This window comes from Hypomesus nipponensis, chromosome 14 (assembly GCF_054491055.1).
Source record: "Hypomesus nipponensis isolate SF chromosome 14, ASM5449105v1, whole genome shotgun sequence".
Lineage (NCBI taxonomy): Eukaryota > Metazoa > Chordata > Actinopteri > Osmeriformes > Osmeridae > Hypomesus > Hypomesus nipponensis.
In genome coordinates this window covers 290,201-308,910 of record NC_140374.1, presented here as the reverse complement: position 1 = coordinate 308,910, position 18,710 = coordinate 290,201, and the positions used below count along the sequence as shown (strand labels likewise).

General features: G+C 43.5%; 1 protein-coding gene across 4 annotated transcripts; it reads right to left on the bottom strand.

Annotated features, from left to right (window-relative positions):
* Positions 1-10,990: 10,990 nt before the first annotated feature.
* LOC146258036 (uncharacterized) lies at positions 10,991-18,234 on the bottom strand. Of its 4 annotated transcripts, none has more exons than XM_084671251.1 (4): positions 17,663-18,234; positions 13,101-13,217; positions 12,685-12,745; positions 10,991-12,593 (listed from the first exon to the last, which is right to left on the bottom strand). In XM_084671251.1, exons 2-4 carry the CDS (start codon positions 13,108-13,110, stop codon positions 12,179-12,181), a joined length of 486 nt encoding a protein of 161 aa, XP_084527377.1. In that variant the 5' UTR covers positions 13,111-13,217; positions 17,663-18,234; the 3' UTR covers positions 10,991-12,178. The 4 variants fall into 4 exon arrangements, with proteins under 4 accessions (XP_084527377.1, XP_084527379.1, XP_084527380.1 ...); XM_084671253.1 differs by having other exon boundaries at positions 10,991-12,590; XM_084671254.1 differs by having other exon boundaries at positions 10,991-12,548.
* Positions 18,235-18,710: the final 476 nt, after the last annotated feature.

Here is an 18,710-nt window from a genome sequence, read left to right as displayed (position 1 = left end):
GTTTAATCATGGCGTAATCAGATTTTAAGTACAATTAATACATGTGCAAATGTGTGTTGAAGCTCTGAATAGATAGCCAAAGAGAAAAGAAAAAGTACCACATCAACTCTCTAAAACGAATCAGAAAAGAAAACTCATAGGCATAATAATAATAATAAAGGCTACAAATAAAAAGTGTTTGTGTGGTGAGGGGGACCTATAAACTATTGTATGTAAGAACATTTTAAAAAGGATGGAAAATATAAACGACGCCAACCACAATATCAGTCAAGAAAGTCAATGCTAAGTGGAACAAACTTTAACTAAAAGTATAACGTTGAGATCTGGTTTGCTGGTGGAGGAACTTTTCAGTTACAGTATATGACTGCAACCATCACTGAGGAAAATGGAACACAAACACCGTATAACAGTGGCTCTTCTCCAAAGTCCGCCTTGTTCCCCCATAGGTGTCCGCGTCCCTTCAATTTCTGGTTCTGTAATTGGGGACCCGCCATTTCTGCCACTTCCCTCATCGGCTGTGTGGGAAGCCCTCCAATGTCGCAGGTCCAGTACTGGCAAGACCAGCAGCAGGTCGGTCTGCATTATGTGTCAGGAAAGTGCATGATAACCAGCCTACATCCTGACATTTTGAGGGAGAGTGCATTATGCCTACGTTGTAAGCTACAGGCTCCAAAAGTTGGTAAATAAAACTTTAGTTAGGATATTCTTTTGGTGATTTAATAATTAGGATTAAAATCTGCAACATCTCTAAACACTAGCCTATAAACTATATTACGGTCTAGACTTCGAAATGTCCTACACCCCGACAGCTCTACACCCCTGAACCCCGACAGCTCTACACCCCGACAGCTCTACACCCCGACAGCTCTACACCCCGGCAGCTCTACACCCCGACAGCTCTACAGCTCTACACCCCGACAGCTCTACACCCCGGCAGCTCTACACCCCGACAGCTCTACACCCCGACAGCTCTACACCCCGGCACCTCTACACCCCGACAGCTCTACACCCCGACAGCTCTACACCCCGGCAGCTCTACAGCTCTACATACCCCGACAGCTCTACATACCCCGACAGCTCTACACCCCGGCAGCTCTACACCCCTACAGCTCTACACCCTGGCAGCTCTACACCCCGGCAGCTCTACACCCCTACAGCTCTACATACCCCGGCAGCTCTACACCCCGGCAGCTCTACACCCCTACAGCTCTACATACCCCGACAGCTCTACATACCCCGACAGCTCTAGTTCAAGTTAAATTTTATTTATATAGCACATTTAAAAACAGCCACACGGCTGACTAAAGTGCTTCACAGTGCAATTGACCTTACACATACACACGTACACAATGAAAAGTTCAAAACGCTAAAATAGGGATTATTAAAAAGAGGCATTATTAAAAAGAGTAGACAAAATAAAATAACCAGTTTAAAAGAAAGTGATATAAATAAAACCATAAAAAATATAGACAAACATAAACCCCAGAACAGTCATGGAAAGGCCAGAGAGAATAGGTGGGTCTTTAGCCTGGTCTCAAAACTAAAGCTGGAGTGTGCCATCCTAATCTCTAGTGGCAGGGAATTCCATAGTCTAGGGCCGGCCACAGAAAAGGCACGCTCTCCTGTACGCTTGAGCCGTGCACGGGGAACCAACAACATAGCTTGGTCAGATGAGCGAAGACTTCTAAAGTCTCTACACCCCGACAGCTCTACACCCCGACAGCCCTACACCCCGGCAGCCTGGGAGCTGGAGGGCATGGTGGAGGAGGCTGTGTGCCTCCTGAAGGCCCAGAAGGTTGGCTCCACCTCGTCTTCTCTCTCACCTCCAGACTTTCTCCTGAGAGCCCAGTCCTCCCCTCTCTCACCTCCAGACTTTCTCCTACAAATACTTTCAATAAGAACATTATTGTATATGTTATTCGTATTTACAAGAATACTTAAGGATGGATAGATAGTATTCATAGTATTTAGAGTTATTCACAGGACTATGCAAATCAAAGCCTTAAAGACAGCACACCATATTATATTGACTCATTACATTATTTAGAAATTATAATTACTGCATTTTGGAATGTTTAGTACGCAGGTCCAGTTGAGAAATCATTCATAAAACAATTTGGTATGGGGTTGAAAGTTCTGTTTGTCTGAAATGTGTTCTGTAATGACATTAGGTTTGAAAGTTAGTTAGACTCCTTAGCCTTTCTCTGGTTTTCTTCACTCCCATCAGTATTGACCTGAGACCAGGGCTCCACATTAACATTTTGAGGCTCTCTCTCAAGTACATTAACGTTTCACTTGTCCATGCACAAAAGTCGCTTGTCGAGATTTTTCATTTTATATATATATTATTTTTGTGTTGACGTTAGCTAGCTAGCATCGGCAGCTGTGTACTTAGCAAGCATTAGCAGCATTTGTATCTGTTAAATGTATGTAGTTAAATATCAGCTAATATTCAACTGTAAAGTATACACCTGTGAAAGGATCCCTTGGTAAATCAGCCTCTGCCGGGTAGAAAGGGAAGTTGTATAAGTTAACACCATGTGGCAACATGTCCTTGAGGGTTTAGGTTGGTTGAGGGGCAGTTCTATGGGCGTATGTGAAGCCCTCTGTGACATGCTTGCGTGTAAAAAGGGCTATACAAATAAATGTGATTTGATTTGATTTTTTGTCTGGAAAATTATTTGAGATATAGTGCTCTGTCCTGGTACGCTGTTACTGCATGGTTAACAGAGAGCCATGCTCTGTCCTGGTACGCTGTTACTGCATGGTTAACAGAGAGCCATGCTCTGTCCTGGTACACTGTTACTGCATGGTTAACAGAGAGCCATGCTCTGTCCTGGTACGCTGTTACTGCATGGTTAACAGAGAGCCATGCTCTGTCCTGGTACACTGTTACTGCATGGTTAACAGAGAGCCATGCTCTGTCCTGGTACACTGTTACTGCATGGTTAACAGAGAGCCATGCTCTGTCCTGGTACACTGTTACTGCATGGTTAACAGAGAGCCATGCTCTGTCCTGGTACACTGTTACTGCATGGTTAACAGAGAGCCATGCTCTGTCCTGGTACACTGTTACTGCATGGTTAACAGAGAGCCATGCTCTGTCCTGGTACACTGTTACTGCATGGTGCTCACACTCTGGTTCCCCCTGCAGATGAGTTACTGGAAGCAGTACGGCTCTGGGATGCTCCACCGCCAGGCTGCCAGGACCCTCAGAAACACTGTGGAGAACGTTACAGATCACAAAGGGAAGAAAGTCTCTGCTTTTCACTTCCTGTCTGGAGGTTAGAGGTCACATAGGGTTAAATCTGTCAGCAGTACATGGACCAGTTGATGAACCATATAAAGCGTTTTTTCACCAGCCAGTGTTTACATAACATTCCACAGAGATATACACACTGCTATAACAATGATGCAACTTCATGTTCATAAATGCAACACATGAAATAGATAACTCAGTCTCCATCCTGGCAATGTTGATGTGTATAATGAAGCATATTGAGTTCTGATTGACAGGCATGTTGGGGACCCTTTACAAAAGAATAACCCCAGTAATTGCTGCTCGTTATGTACTTGGTTTAAGCACCTCTTAGATGTTTCCATCTCAGCTGGGTTCAGGGTCAGGTGTCTCACGGGGCCTGTGAGTGTGGGAGCGGTCCAGGTAAGATCAATTCCCTCTCGGTGGCAGATATAGAACAGCACCTAGTGTGCATTGGCATTGACTAGTTTAAAGCCGATGCCAATAACTGAAATCCATTTAGACCTTTTATTGAAGGAAGGAATGAATGCATGAGACATAGATAAAGACTGATAATGCAGGATGTTGGGGGGGGGGGGGGGGCAGAAGCCTGGATAACTGATAGAGGGCTGGGTGGTCAGAAGAGAGGGCTGGGTGGTCAGAAGAGAGGGCTGGGTGGTGAGAGCAGGAACACACTGTCAGGTAGGTCATACTACTGTATAGATACAGAACAATTATAAATGGGAGGCGTGATCTTCTCATATAACTCCTTTACACACCGCCTCATATTCTCCATTATACTGAATACTTCTTTACACACAACAGTAAATAATCCTTTCCATACTCCCTACAGTCTTTCCATAGTGCCTTCCCCTGCACCCAGCCTAATGCAGAACAAGACAAGCATCTGTTCCCTTCCTGACCAGGTTCATGAGTGTACAGGACATCAAGAAGTACTGGGAGTTGAAGGGCGTGTTTGTCACCCTGAAAAGGAGGTTAGAGGACTGGCTGTACAACAAAGTGGACAAACTGAAGCTGTCCAGGTGAGGCATCTGCAGACAGACATGTAGCACATGGTGTGAGAAGTTCAGTACAGACATGTAGCACACGTTGTTCATGTCCTCCATCCTCTGTGCCTCTGTCCTTCATGCTGCCTCTGTCCTTCACGCTGCCTCTGTCCTTCACACTGCCTATGTCCTTCATGCTGCCTCTGTCCTTCACACTGCCTCTGTCCTTCACGCTGCCTCTGTCCTTCACGCTGCCTCTGTCCTTCACGCTGCCTCTGTCCTTCACGCTGCCTCTGTCCTCTGGCTACGACATCGGCAAGGGCTACGTGGTAGGAGAAGAGGCTGTCGGCAGGATCATAGACCTCATCTCAGATGACTTTAGCATCTCCAAGGTGGACCAAGTCTCTGTGTTACGATGAGTGTGTGTACTATGAGTGTATATTATGTGTGTATGTATCATGTGTGTATGTATTATGCATACAAGCTAAACTTTGGTTATTAATGGGAGAGTTGAAATCAGCATACAGCCTGTTGACAGACAGACAGACAGACAGACAGGGAGCTAGGTAAGGTTAGGAGACAGACAGACAGACAGCTAGGTAAGGCTAGGAGACAGACAGACAGACAGACAGCTAGGTAAGGCTAGGAGACAGACAGACAGACAGACAGCTAGGTAAGGCTAGGAGACAGACAGACAGGGAGCTAGGTAAGATAGACCTTCAGCATGTACAGTTTCCACAACCATACAGTACATCCTTATGGAAGATCAGATTTCTAGGGTTAGTTAGCTACTATAGATACAAAAGGGTTAGGGTTGGGCTACTATAGATACACAATTACAGGACCTGCTGTTTTCTTATGTTTCCCAGTCACATACACAGTCAGCCTCTGTCTACAGTCTAAATAGATCTGGTCTCAAATCATGCAGTTTGTATCCAGCACTATTTAGTTACCATGTCACTTCCAACTTAACCCCATAAGGCTGAACTTTGAAATGTGTGTATGATAACAACAGACATGTTACCTTATGCATGATATGCAAAAGAATCGTGCGATATTAGATTATATCAATATAATATGATAAAACTGTGCTGTTTCATTGCCAATCTCCAAAGATTGAATCCACTGGCTTTTCTACAATACATGAGGTATTTCATGATAATATGAACATGAAATATTGTCCATGCCAATCATCCCACTGTGAACCCTTACCTAACTCCAGCTGTTGTTCCAGGTCATAGGCCTACGCTGTGAGGGATTTGCAGTAGGATGATCAAGGCTATGACTGTATCTCCATTCACAATGGTCTCTTCAGCCATCAAAGGCAACAGAGACACAGCTGCCGAGATGATGATTGTGTCTGACAGTAAATCTAGAGGGAAGGAGCTGTAACTACCAGGCCATTGTAACCCATAAAAGCCTTAGAAAAGGACATCCGCTAGGCAGGCAACTCCTCTGAGGAGCTGTAAGGAGCTGTCCCGATGGTTAGGGTTAGGATCCTAATGTGTTCTGGGTAGCAATACAAGGACACAGTGGGACACAGTGCTATAATAAGACCCCCCCCCCCCCCCACACACACACACACCTTACAGCCCCCCTGCGCATCCACACATACACACCCGCACACACACCTTCCATCCCCTCTGGGGCCCTGCTGTGGGGAAGCACACAGCACAGTATGCAAATCTCATCACTTCCTGTTGATGAGGATAAGCGATGTCAGGCCAGTCCACAGATAGGCTTCACTACTGGGGCAGGAGGAGGGAAGGAGCTCTGTGGTGGATACATGGTGTCCCCTCCTCTCTCCTCAGGAATGCTACAGAGAGACTATCCAGAGATTGCCATCTCAGACGGGCCATACGAGCTGTGATCTCTCTAACCTTAACCATACGAGCTGTGATCTCTCTAACCTTAACCATACAAGCTGTGATCTCTCTAACCTTAACCATACAAGCTGTGATCTCTCTAACCTTAACCATACAAGCTATGATCTCTCTAACCTTAACCATACAAGCTGTGATCTCTCTAACCTTAACCATACAAGCTATGATCTCTCTAACCTTAACCATACAAGCTGTGATCTCTCTAACCCTAACCATACAAGCTGTGATCTCTCTTACCCTAACCATACAAGCTGTGATCTCTCTAACCCTAACCATACAAGCTGTGATCTCTCTAACCTTAACCATACGAGCTATGATCTCTCTTTACCTAACCATACAAGCTGTGATCTCTCTAACCTTAACCATACGAGCTATGATCTCTCTTAACCTAACCATACAAGCTGTGATCTCTCTAACCCTAACCATACAAGCTGTGATCTCTCTAACCTTAACCATACAAGCTGTGATCTCTCTAACCTTAACCATACAAGCTGTGATCTCTCTAACCCTAACCATACGAGCTATGATCTCTCTAACCTTAACCATACAAGCTGTGATCTCTCTAACCCTAACCATACAAGCTGTGATCTCTCTAACCCTAACCATACAAGCTGTGATATCTCTAACCTTAACCATACAAGCTGTGATCTCTCTAACCTTAACCATACGAGCTATGATCTCTCTTAACCTAACCATACAAGCTGTGATCTCTCTAACCTTAACCATACAAGCTGTGATCTCTCTAACCCTAACCATACAAGCTGTGATCTCTCTAACCTTAACCATACAAGCTGTGATCTCTCTAACCTTAACCATACAAGCTGTGATCTCTCTAACCCTAACCATACGAGCTATGATCTCTCTAACCTTAACCATACAAGCTGTGATCTCTCTAACCCTAACCATACAAGCTGTGATCTCTCTAACCTTAACCATACAAGCTGTGATCTCTCTAACCTTAACCATACAAGCTGTGATCTCTCTAACCTTAACCATACGAGCTATGATCTCTCTTAACCTAACCATACAAGCTGTGATCTCTCTAACCTTAACCATACAAGCTGTGATCTCTCTAACCTTAACCATACAAGCTGTGATCTCTCTAACCCTAACCATACAAGCTATGATCTCTCTAACCCTAACCATATGAGCTGTGATCGTTTCTTGCACCCTCATTGCACCCTCACTGTATGAACCATATTTATCAAAACACTTACCGTACAGACCTTCAAATCTTCATAAAATTCTTAATTTTTCAGATTCTCACAGGAACAATAGGTCTCCACAGTACAACACGGCGAGCTAGTGCCAGCGCAACTTCAACCCTGCAAGGGGTTGAGATCCTTTATGTAACCTAACCATTCAAGCTGTGATCTCAGTGAGATCAGACAGGTCATGTGACCCTAACCACACAAGCTGTGCTGAATGAGAAAGACGCCATTCACATGCTGCTGTCTAACCATGACCCTGTCTGAGGGTTTCTGATGACAAAGACCACCTGAACAGCCCACTTACCAAGAACTATTTGAAATGACTCCAAACATGACATCATTCTGAGATCCTGGATCACTCAATTTTAACAGGTTCTTGCCCTTTGGGAATGCAAAGACAGGTCAATAAATTGGCAGCTTTCATAAAACCTTTTTCACCCTCACTTAATACCACTGAAAAGGTGAAAACCGACACCCAAAAGTGGTTAGATGGGAAATCTGGAGATTCTGAGGTGTCACTATGATGAGGTGTTGGGCGCAATCCCGGGGGATTTACCTGGGCTGGATGAAGAGGCCCTTCAGGTAGCGGTGGGCTGGGGGAAGCTAAGGTACAAATGCAAGTTTACTATTACATCAGTGAATACATTGCGGACAATGCTGACGTCCCCAGGAGAAATGACAGCTTCTCAAGCCCCACTGGGCTTGGACAGTGCTGACTTCCCACCCCTACCTGTATCCCAAGGGATAAAGGGACAGACCCCATACAGCCAGGTGGCATTGGCTCCAAGGGGACTGAGGCCCACACCAAATAGGCCACGGCCCAGGATAGGCAACCAGGGGAATCCACTCCCCTGACTCCCCTGGGCGGCCCTCCGGTACCCCGGGACGCCCCTAAGACACCCCTATCCATGGGAACGAATACATTCCTGGGGAGGGGATAAAGAAAACTCCAGTGACCTCTAGACATTCTCCTGTAGGGGAAACACATAATATTAGACAGGCAGAGGAAGAGATAACAACAACAATTACCAGGTAACCTCCACTTACCTTTAGGGAGGCCCTATTAACACCAATGGTGACAGGGTGAGACTTTGCCATTACACTCCATATCTTTTAATCTCCAGATGTGCCCTGTGGTCGATTGTGAGTGACTGTGGCTCAGAGTCGTCTCGCATCACGGAATTTCTGGACTTCTATATAAACCAATTATCGCAAAAGCATGCTTCATACATCAGAGATACATATGGTTTTGTTCGGAAAATGGGGGATATTTCAGTTTCTGCAGATGCTTTCTTATTCTTTATAGACATAAACTCTTTGTACACCAATATTGATACGACTTTGGGAATACAGTTAGTTAGAGCTGCTTTTAACAAATTCCCTGTCATGGGACGGCCTGACAAGCATATTTGAGAACTTTTGGAAATAAACCTCAATCGAAATGACTTTGAGTTCAATAACAAATGCTATCTTCAAATCCATGGTACAGCAATGGGCAAAAAATTTGCCCCGGCCTACGCTAATCTCTATATGTGTGGCTGGGAGGAATCATCCTTTCTAAAGTGTCAACATCTACCTTCGCTGTACTTCATGTACCTTGATGACATCTTCGGTATCTAGGAGGGTAACATGGAGGAATTTGTACTATTCTTGGAGACTTTGAACTCACATCAACCAGCAATCACGATCACACATAATGTCAGAAGGAAAAATTCAAGTTTTTAGATACACAGGTTTTCTTTATACCCGGTTTGCGGGCAAAAAAGGCTTTAGCCACAATGGTTTTCTTTAAAGAAACAGACAGGCTTTGCTCCAAAAAAAAAAAAAAAAAAAGATAAAAAGTTATCCAAAACACACAAATAAAGGACTAGTTATGTCACAGCTAATACGATTTTGTAGAATTTGTACTTACCTGAGCGATGTTGAGGAGGCAATGTTGATCCTGTTTAAAGCTCTCAGGCCTCGGGGGTGTTCTCGGAGATTCCTGAGGGAAATAAAACAGAAGGTGAGAGAAATCTTCAAAAAAAATGGCAAATATTTGGTGGAGAAGGATGATAAAGGGGTGATACCTGTGGTGACAACATACTCACAACCTTTGGGACGTTTGGGTGGTCAGTTGAGGCTTCACTTCCAACAGGCCCAGGAGGATTTGGGGGATTTAACCCTTGTGCTGCTTTACGGTCACATGACCCAAAGTTTCATAACGAACCATTGTTGTGTTTACCCAATTTTACCCAATACAAAAACAAATACAAATTATTTTCTTTTAACCTTCGCAATGTCGGGGGTCTGAGACAGCCCAACAGTTAAAAGAAAATGCTTCACTTTTTGTATGCGGTAAAGTTGTTGCAATTCGACGGTGGGTCACAATGACTGATGGGTCAGAATGACCCGAAGAGAACACAAGGGTTAAGGCCTTTTAAGCTCATCTCTGCATACAGGAGAAATACAAACCTCAAGGATAGATTGGTACACTCACACTTAAATAAAAACCTGCAGTATCCCTTGAAGAAGACAATCATTTACATTTAGTAATTTAGCAGACACTCTTATCCAGAGCGACTTACAGTAAGTACAGGGACATTCCCCCCCCAAGGCAAGTAGGGTGAAGTGCCTTGCCAAAGGACACAATGTCATTTGGCCGGCCAGGAATTGATATGGCAACCTTCAGATTACTAGTCCGATTCCCTAACCGCTCAGCCATCTGACTCCCACAGTTTAAAAAACATTTAAACCAGGGAATAGATGTTCGGGGAGAGGGTACCTATAAAGGACAACATATACTTTAAGACCAACCACACGGTCTATGCTGTCAGGTGTTGGAGGTGCCAAAAACTATACATAGAGGAAACTTAAAACTCCATGGAGATTCCTTTTAAACAGCATAGATATCAAGTCTCGTCTCGTCTCGTTTATATAGACATTTCACAATTCATGGGGTTTTTAGTATGAGGATCGAAGGACTGGAAAGCCATAGGGATTGGACCAGAACTCTAAGGCAGAAAGCTGAGAGGACATGGATATATTTATTGAAATCCATCGACCCATTGAGTTTGAATGAAAAATATAAAAATCCATTAAATGTTTTTTTGGCATACAGTAAGTGGGTATTGGAGGGTACAGTTCGACTCCCCCTGGAGGGTACAGTTCGACTCCCCCTGGAGGGTATCGGTAAATACTACAGATATTTGGGATGTCCATATGTGCAGGCTCTATATATATGTATATATATGTTTTTTGTTTTAATATATTACTATGACCTATATTTTCTTATATTTGTGTATGGTGGTCTTGTTGGTGGACTGCCCTATGGGTAATCCCAACTCCAAATTACAGTAGCACTTATCTTATTACTGTAATAAATATTGAAAGAATTTACGGGGTGGGTCGGATTGATGGGACATGCTGTCGGTTACATTCTCGGTGAGAGGACTGTACAGTACCTCTTGTACAGTACCTCTATTACATTACTTTTGTACCTTTGTCACGCCCCAAAATTTGCTGTGCGCTGCTCTGTGTACTTCCACAGAATTACAAAGAATAACGTTTTTTAAGGATATTGAAAATGGACTAAGGTGGTAAATTCAGTGTTCCAGGCTGTACAGGGAATGCTGACACTTTTCAGAGTTTATTGTTTATTGAGGATCCCCATTAGTCTACTACACCATGGTGGAGATATTCTTCATAGACAAACATCACAGTCCGTCGAGTGTTTGTTTCCTTAGGAAGACTCATACATATTGCATATATAAATCACAAGAATAATCAGTAAAAATACGAATACAAGTTTATTAATAACCCTTGTGCTGCCTTCGGGTCACATGACCAAAAGGTTCATAATGAACCATCGTTGTGTTTACCCAATTTTACCCAATACAAAAGCAAATAAAATAATTTTCTTTTCTAGTAAATATGTTGAAAACAGTGTTGTGTCGACACAATAGATTTATTTGTAAGTCTCCACCTTCAATGTTTCAGTGAGTGCTGTTGGCTGTGTTGCGTCTTTGCTCCGCAGCTTCACTCGTTGTAAACCAACCAATCAGCGTGCAGCCCATCTATATGAGTGTACCATAAAAGGGAGAAAACCTTGTTTCATTCTGGGGCTATTTCACAGGATGCATCAGGGCTCATAGAACAGTACCAGGGCCATTTTCAGTGCAACCAATGTTACATACCCTGTTCGGAGACCTTAAGGAACAATGTAAAATACCCCCAAAACCGAGTCAATGACCCCTTTAATGGAGGGCTGTTTGAGCACAGCTCTCTCACCATGCTTCTGACACACCAGGGGCCAAATGTACGAAGGCACACATTTGTGGGTTAGGCGTGTGTACTGTGTAGAAACGTGTACGGGTGTTTTTACAGTTTCTGATTTATGAAAAATTACGTGGTGTGCTAATCTGTGTACCTTCAGTGCACTTTAGAACCCAGGCGTACGCCATGTTTAGAGAAATGATACAGCCACACAGAGGGGCCGAGAGGCAGAGAAAAAGTGCATGAGGAACAAATGACAGTTTTACTTGATCTACAATGGGAGTACATTATATAGGTTATCTACAAATTATGCCAATTATCTAGCTTTAGCCTATTCATCCAAAAAGAAAACGTGTGAATTGGGGTCATTTTAGTGGGAACTGGCAGACAGGACATAAACCAATCCACTCCCAGCAAACAAGATACTCCTCCTATTTCGCAAATTAAAATCTTAATTTCACATTCAGTGAATTTTTATTTGTTGCCTTAGCCATTTCTCGTTAAGGATCATTCATTGTTCACAATGGATTATTTGAGAAGTTTATTGTGTTGCATAGTTTTCCCTTTTTCTCCGTATGTATATTTTTACGGATAATTGATAGTTTTGCCCCTGGTTCCACTCAGATGAGGTGTTGAGTGTGTTGGTCCTGATTGGCCGCTGTTGTTCCAAAGGTCGGCCAAGCTGCTGTACACCATCATCCAGGAGAAGGAGCAGAGGTCGGCCAAGCTGCTGTACACCATCATCCAGTAGAAGGAACAGAGGTCGGCCAAACTGCTGTACACCATCATCCAGGAGAAGGAGCAGAGGTCGGCCAAACTGCTGTACACCATCATCCAGTAGAAGGAGCAGAGGTCGGCCAAGCTGCTGTACACCATCATCCAGTAGAAGGAACAGAGGTCGGCCAAACTGCTGTACACCATCATCCAGGAGAAGGAGCAGAGGTCGGCCAAACTGCTGTACACCATCATCCAGGAGAAGGAGCAGAGGTCGGCCAAACTGCTGTACACCATCATCCAGGAGAAGGAAGCTTCGCAGGGGATCCACATCATCGTATCCGGCATGGTTAAAGTAACGGTGTCAAGGTACTCACCCTTGAGACCGGCACTCGGCCCCGGGGAGAGGGACAGGAACAGTGGGGCAGGTCATCTGTACTGTAGGACAGAACAGTAGGGTGTCACGTATGTCTTCTCATGAACCATGAATGTTGTTTTGTACTATGCATCTGGTTGTTTTCTTGAGCAACAGAAATTAAAACTGTAGCACGGATAGTCATTGGTAGGTAGTTTAACGATATCTCAGGATTATCTCCGTGCTGTGCATTATAAGTGATAACGGAACACAGTCAATGCTAATATGTGCTTTAATATGTGCAAATTACACTTAATCGCTTGTAATTTTGGTCACCTTAAAATGGAGCACATTATAAGCCATTTCAACACATTACAGCCTAATACAGCAATTATGGGTTATTTGGACAGGGAGTAATGTGTCTCTTTGAGTCGACACCTTTGCACATCTTTTGATCTGGCAACTGTAGTTTCACATCTGTATATCCAGTGAGCCAAACGGCTTCTCTCTCTGCATCAGTCTCAGTGTGAAGAGCCTGGACGTGTCAACCACAACCTGAGGGGTTTAAACACATTCAACACATGAACCACAATTCGATGTGATTTCATTTTAGGATGCAATCTAAACGTGGTTAGAATGAGCCAGTTTGATCCAGGTGACATGATGACTAGACGGTGACATAGAGAGCAGGGAAGGTAGATTCACTTTGTGGCCCAGCTACCACCCTCTGACCGCCAGCCCCTAGCTAGCAGCCCCTCTCCTCCTCCCTGGCTAGCAAGCAACTCCTCTCTTCTCCTCCCTAGCTAGCAACTCCTCCTCCCTAGCTAGCCCTAACCCCTCTCTCCTCCTCAAAAGGTGGTGGTGGTGATGAAGGATGGCAGCATGGAGGAGGAGGTGTACGATGACAGCATGGAGGAGGAGGTGGTGTACGGAAGCTGTGAGGACCCACAGGTCCCCCCCTTGCCCCCGCACTCATCAGCAGGACCACACACCAGGTCCTCTCTCTCTCACCATGCTTCTGACACACCAGGTCCACTCTCTCACCATGCTTCTGACACACCAGGTCCTCTCTCTCTCACCATGCTTCTGACACACCAGGTCACGCACACTTTGTGATGTATAACAATTTACTTGACGTGAGAATGTGCGGGCTGTCAGGGAAAGTTTCGAGCAGACGTGAGAAATTGCAGACCGTCCGCAAAGTCTTGTCTGGCTCTGTAACATGACAAATTCTAACTGAAAAGTGCAGAAACTCACCAAACATTACAAAATAAAGTTACCACTACTACGTTTATGACGTTGACTATTCAAAAAACATACAAATAAACGTTTGATCATTAATGTGGATAATCACATCAAAATGCCAAAACCCCAAAACTGGAAAATCTCATTTAGCCTTCTGTGTAATCCGCTACCAATTATTAACTTCTGTTAAACTTGAGGGTGTCAAAATGACACAAAAACGACAAAATCACCGTTACGATGCGCCACCACTCATTTCTTAATGTTAAGTTTTACATCGGGCCATTTCTTCTTAATTTCTGCCATGGTCCGGTTCTCCAAACCCTCAGCATTTACGGCCCTAACAATAATAATTGTATTTCTAATGCACTTTACATTGAGCTATCTCAAAGTGCTACAGGTTAAAAACAAGAAAGGGCACAGATAGTGACAGTTTTCCACTCAGCCAACTTTCTTTTGTCGCTAATACCTGATGACAAGTCGCCAAACAGGACACATTTTCTCGCCTCCACCTCTGTTGTCAGAACCTCAATCTCACAGTAAATATTTTATTTTTTGCGTGTTTAGCCATTTTACCGTATTTCTTCGAATAAACGCTGCAGTGTTTATTAAATAACGTGAATTTTTGGTGCAGCCTTTATTCGAAGGCGGCGTTTATTCGAAAAATACGGTAATTCAGACAAATAAATGACCTCAGGAACGCATTTATAGTCCATCTGCATATTCATTCATGGGAGGAGGCAAGGCAGGGTCAGTGGCTTGTTCACGTGCGGTCAATCTCACGTTGATTGTGATTTATACAGGAAAGGTGCGCAGGACCTGGCGTACAACCGGTTTTATACATGTGAATATTTCTGTGCGTAGGTACTTTTCGAGTTTTGGCCGTACGCCATCTTCTGGTATGAAAGCTGCGCAATCCTTTATACATGAGACAGGTCGTACACCAGGTCCTGCGCACCTTTCCTTAATAAATCACAATCAACGTGGGATTGAACGAGCCACTGACCCCGCCTTGCCTCTTCTCATGAATTAATATGCAGATGGCCTATAAATGAGCTCCTGAGGTCATTTATTTGTCTGAATTACCGTATTTTTCGAATAAACGCCGCCCTCGAATAAACGCTGCAACAAAAATGAACATTCTTTAATAAACGGCGGAGAGTTTATTCGAAGAAATACGGTAAAATGGCTAAACACGCAACAACAACAAAATCACAGACTGTGAGATTGAGGTTCTGACAACGGAGGTGGAGGCGAGAAAATTTGTCTCGTTTGGCGACCTGTCATCAGGTATTAGCGATAAAAGAAAATTGGCGGAGTGGAAAACTGTCACTATCTGTGCCCTTTCTTGTTTTTAACCTGTATCACTTTGAGATTTAGCTCAATGTAAAGTGCATTACAAATAAAATCATTATTATTCCATAAATGCTGTGGGTTCGGAGAACCGGACTATGGCAGAAATTAAGAAGAAATGTAAAACTTTAAATTAAGCTATAGGGTTAGAGTGACATGCATTTCCTGAGTGATTTTGTTGTTCGTTTGATACCTTCAAGTTTAAAGGGGCAATTTACTGTTTTTTTGGGAGTATTTCACACTGTTCCTTAAGGTCTCTGAATAGGGTATGTAATATTGGTTGGGCTGAAAATGGCCCGGGTGCTGTTCTATGCCCACTGACACATCCTCTGAAATGTTCCCGGGAAAAAACACTAGCTTTTCTCCTTTTATGGTATGCTCATTAATATTTAGATAAGCTGTGCGCTGATTGGTTGGTTTTATCGTGATTCTACTCGGCTTCAGTTAGCTAACTAGCTCTAGATATCTTGTTGAAAAATAACATGACAAAGATCTGGACAAACATGCATCGTGAATTGTAGATTTACATTACACAGGTTATTTATTTGAATGAAACACAGTCAGGAACATGAATCAACATTAGCCCCATTGCCAATAAACTAGGCTAAATAATCACACATTCTACCTATGCTCTTGCGTTAGCAAGCTAAACTTGTTTACATGCCTACAGTCTAGGTGTTACTAGTAACAGTTACTAGCAATGCTAACGTATCCTGTATCTAGCACCTGCCTTTCTCCAGTTCTTTCAAATAGATTATCTAGACAGGCGTTAGCAATAAGACAGACTGCTGTTTGTTTTCTGGCTATTTTTCGAAAGCTTCCCTTCTAATGCCGACTACAGCTAGTCTAGCTAGAGTCATTTGATGTGTGTAGAAACGTATTTAGCATTCTACCTGGTATGCTATATACAGGAAACGTTAGCATTGCTGATAACTGTTGGTACAACATCATACTGTCCTTATAGCTTGCGGTTGCAAAGAGCATACGGTCGGAAAAGCACCTCTTTCCAGGTTCAGCTTCCTAGCAAATCCTGCTTGAAATTGTCTAAGGTTGTCAAAACTGTCTTGGGTGAAATGTTCAAAGCAAATGAATGATTGAGTGTCGAACTTCGCCGGGATCTTCTCATAGACAACAGCAGCTATGCCTGTTGAATGTTTGGCTCCTTTGGAAGACTGTGAGTGTTAGCCTTCCCTGTACAGCCTGGAACACAGCATTTACGACCGTGGTCCACTTTCAATATCCTTGTTATAATTCAAAACGTTCTTCTTTGTAATTCCTTATAAGTAGCCTACACAGAGCAGCGCGCAGCTAAACTAGTATCGGAGATAGACGCTACCTCGGGCTGGTCTGGATATAAATTCTGGGGCGTGACAAAGATACAGACCAGAGCCAAAGGGGCGGTCCCCGGTCCTATGAAAAGCTAACGTTTTACAGCCAAATTTTTTCTTTTTGAGATTTGAATAGGAAAGAAGTGTCAATGGACTTTGATGTTCACTGTATGTTCATTTTACCCACCGAACTGTTGTTATTCAACTATGACAAGGTAAAATCGGTTTTGCAATCAATTGCCCCTTTAACAGAAGTTATTAAGTGGTGGCGGATTAAACAGAAGGCTATATAGCATTTCCTGTTTTGGGTTTTGGCATTTTGATGTGATCATCCACATTTATGATCAAACTTTTATTTCTATGTTTTTTGAATAGTCAACATCATAAACGTAGTGGAAACTTTATTTTGTAATGTTTGGTGAGTTTAGGCACTTTGCAGTTAGAATTTGCCATGTTACAGAACCAGACAAGACTTTACGGACGGTCCATACATTCTCATGTCAAGTAAATCATTAAACATCACAAAGTGTGCGTGAAAACCAGCGTACGCCAGCTTTTTGTGCGTATGAAACACTTACACATGAGGCCCCAGGTCTCTCTCTCACCATGCTTCTGACACACCAGGGGCCAAATGTACGAAGGCGCACATTTGTGGGTTAGGCGTGTGTACTGTGTAGAAACGTGTACGGGTGTTTTTAAAGTTTCTGATTTATGAAAAATTAGGTGGCGTGCTAATCTGTGTACCTTCAGTGCACTTTAGAACCCAGGCGTACGCCATGTTTAGAGAAATGATACAGCCACACAGAGGGGCCGAGAGGCAGAGAGAAAGTGCATGAGGAACAAATGACAGTTTTACTTGATCTACAATGGGAGTACATTATATAGGTTATCTACAAATCATGTCAATCATTCTCGCCAGTCATGCCAATCATTCTGGCCACCATGGCTAATGGATAGTTCTCGGTGTCATCAGCGACTGCTTTAACCCATGACCTTTTGGCTTCCCATTCATATTTATAGCTGCAGTCTTTTTTCTTTGCAGATTCACTGCTCATTTTTACACACGTTAACGCTCACCTGACCAGTGTCCACTTCACACACACTCACCAACAAGCAACAACCGTGTCCCATAGCAACGTTTGCGTGAGTTTTGGCGCGTTTACAGTAGCCTACTATTGGCCGGCAAGGCTGTGATTGGAATACGGGACTGGAGCTGTCCCTGACTGGACAAATCTATATCACCGATGATTCCGGATGTCCCGGACAATTCGAGACGGTTGGTAACCCAAATGATTATCTTGTTTTTGCGAAATTCGGTCCCTTTTGGAAATTCCTGGTCGACGATTTTAGCATATGCTATATCTATCCATATGGAGTGAGCTGAAGTGCCGCTGAAGATTTGAAGCCTTGAAATGCGCTAATGAAGCCTGGCATAAGGTAGAATGGCCTTATGGCCAGTACGTTCAACAAAAAAATATAATCTCTCCCATTCTGTTAACGTCCAGTGTTCATCTTCATATTTTCGTTTTGCTGAGCATGTTTTCCTGCCATTTTCAGAGCGAACTTGACACCAATTGGTATCTCAAGAATAAGGTTTCCCCTCCCTCCAAAATGAGCGTGGAGTTTTATGTCGGTCCACACACCGTCCAAACACGTTTCGCGCGTCTATTTTAGTTAGGCAATGTACAGACTCGATCACGCGATCACTGACTGTAAAAGGGATGTGCAACTGGGACTTTTCAGCAGGAACTGGCAGACAGATCGGTGATGAGCCAATCCAGGGACGTCGTTAGGCCTATTTTAGGGGGGCTAAAGCCCCCCTAAAATGTTATTCAGCCCCCCCAAATCATTTGGCATTATTGTCTTAAATTTTTTTGAATAATAATAATTAAACTATTGTTTCTCACACGGAAAAGTTATTTATAACTCTAACAAATTATAATCCAATAGCCTGTCATCATACTTTACGATACAAACCCCGGGCACTAGTACCGTCTCGACGTCAACGACAGCCAGTATTATAGCCAAGGAGTTCAAAGTAAATGATGCACGGAGTGAAATTGTAAGTACAAGGAGTTACAGAATGTGGCTATCTGTAGTTGTTAGCGAGTGTTACCTGCTTTAG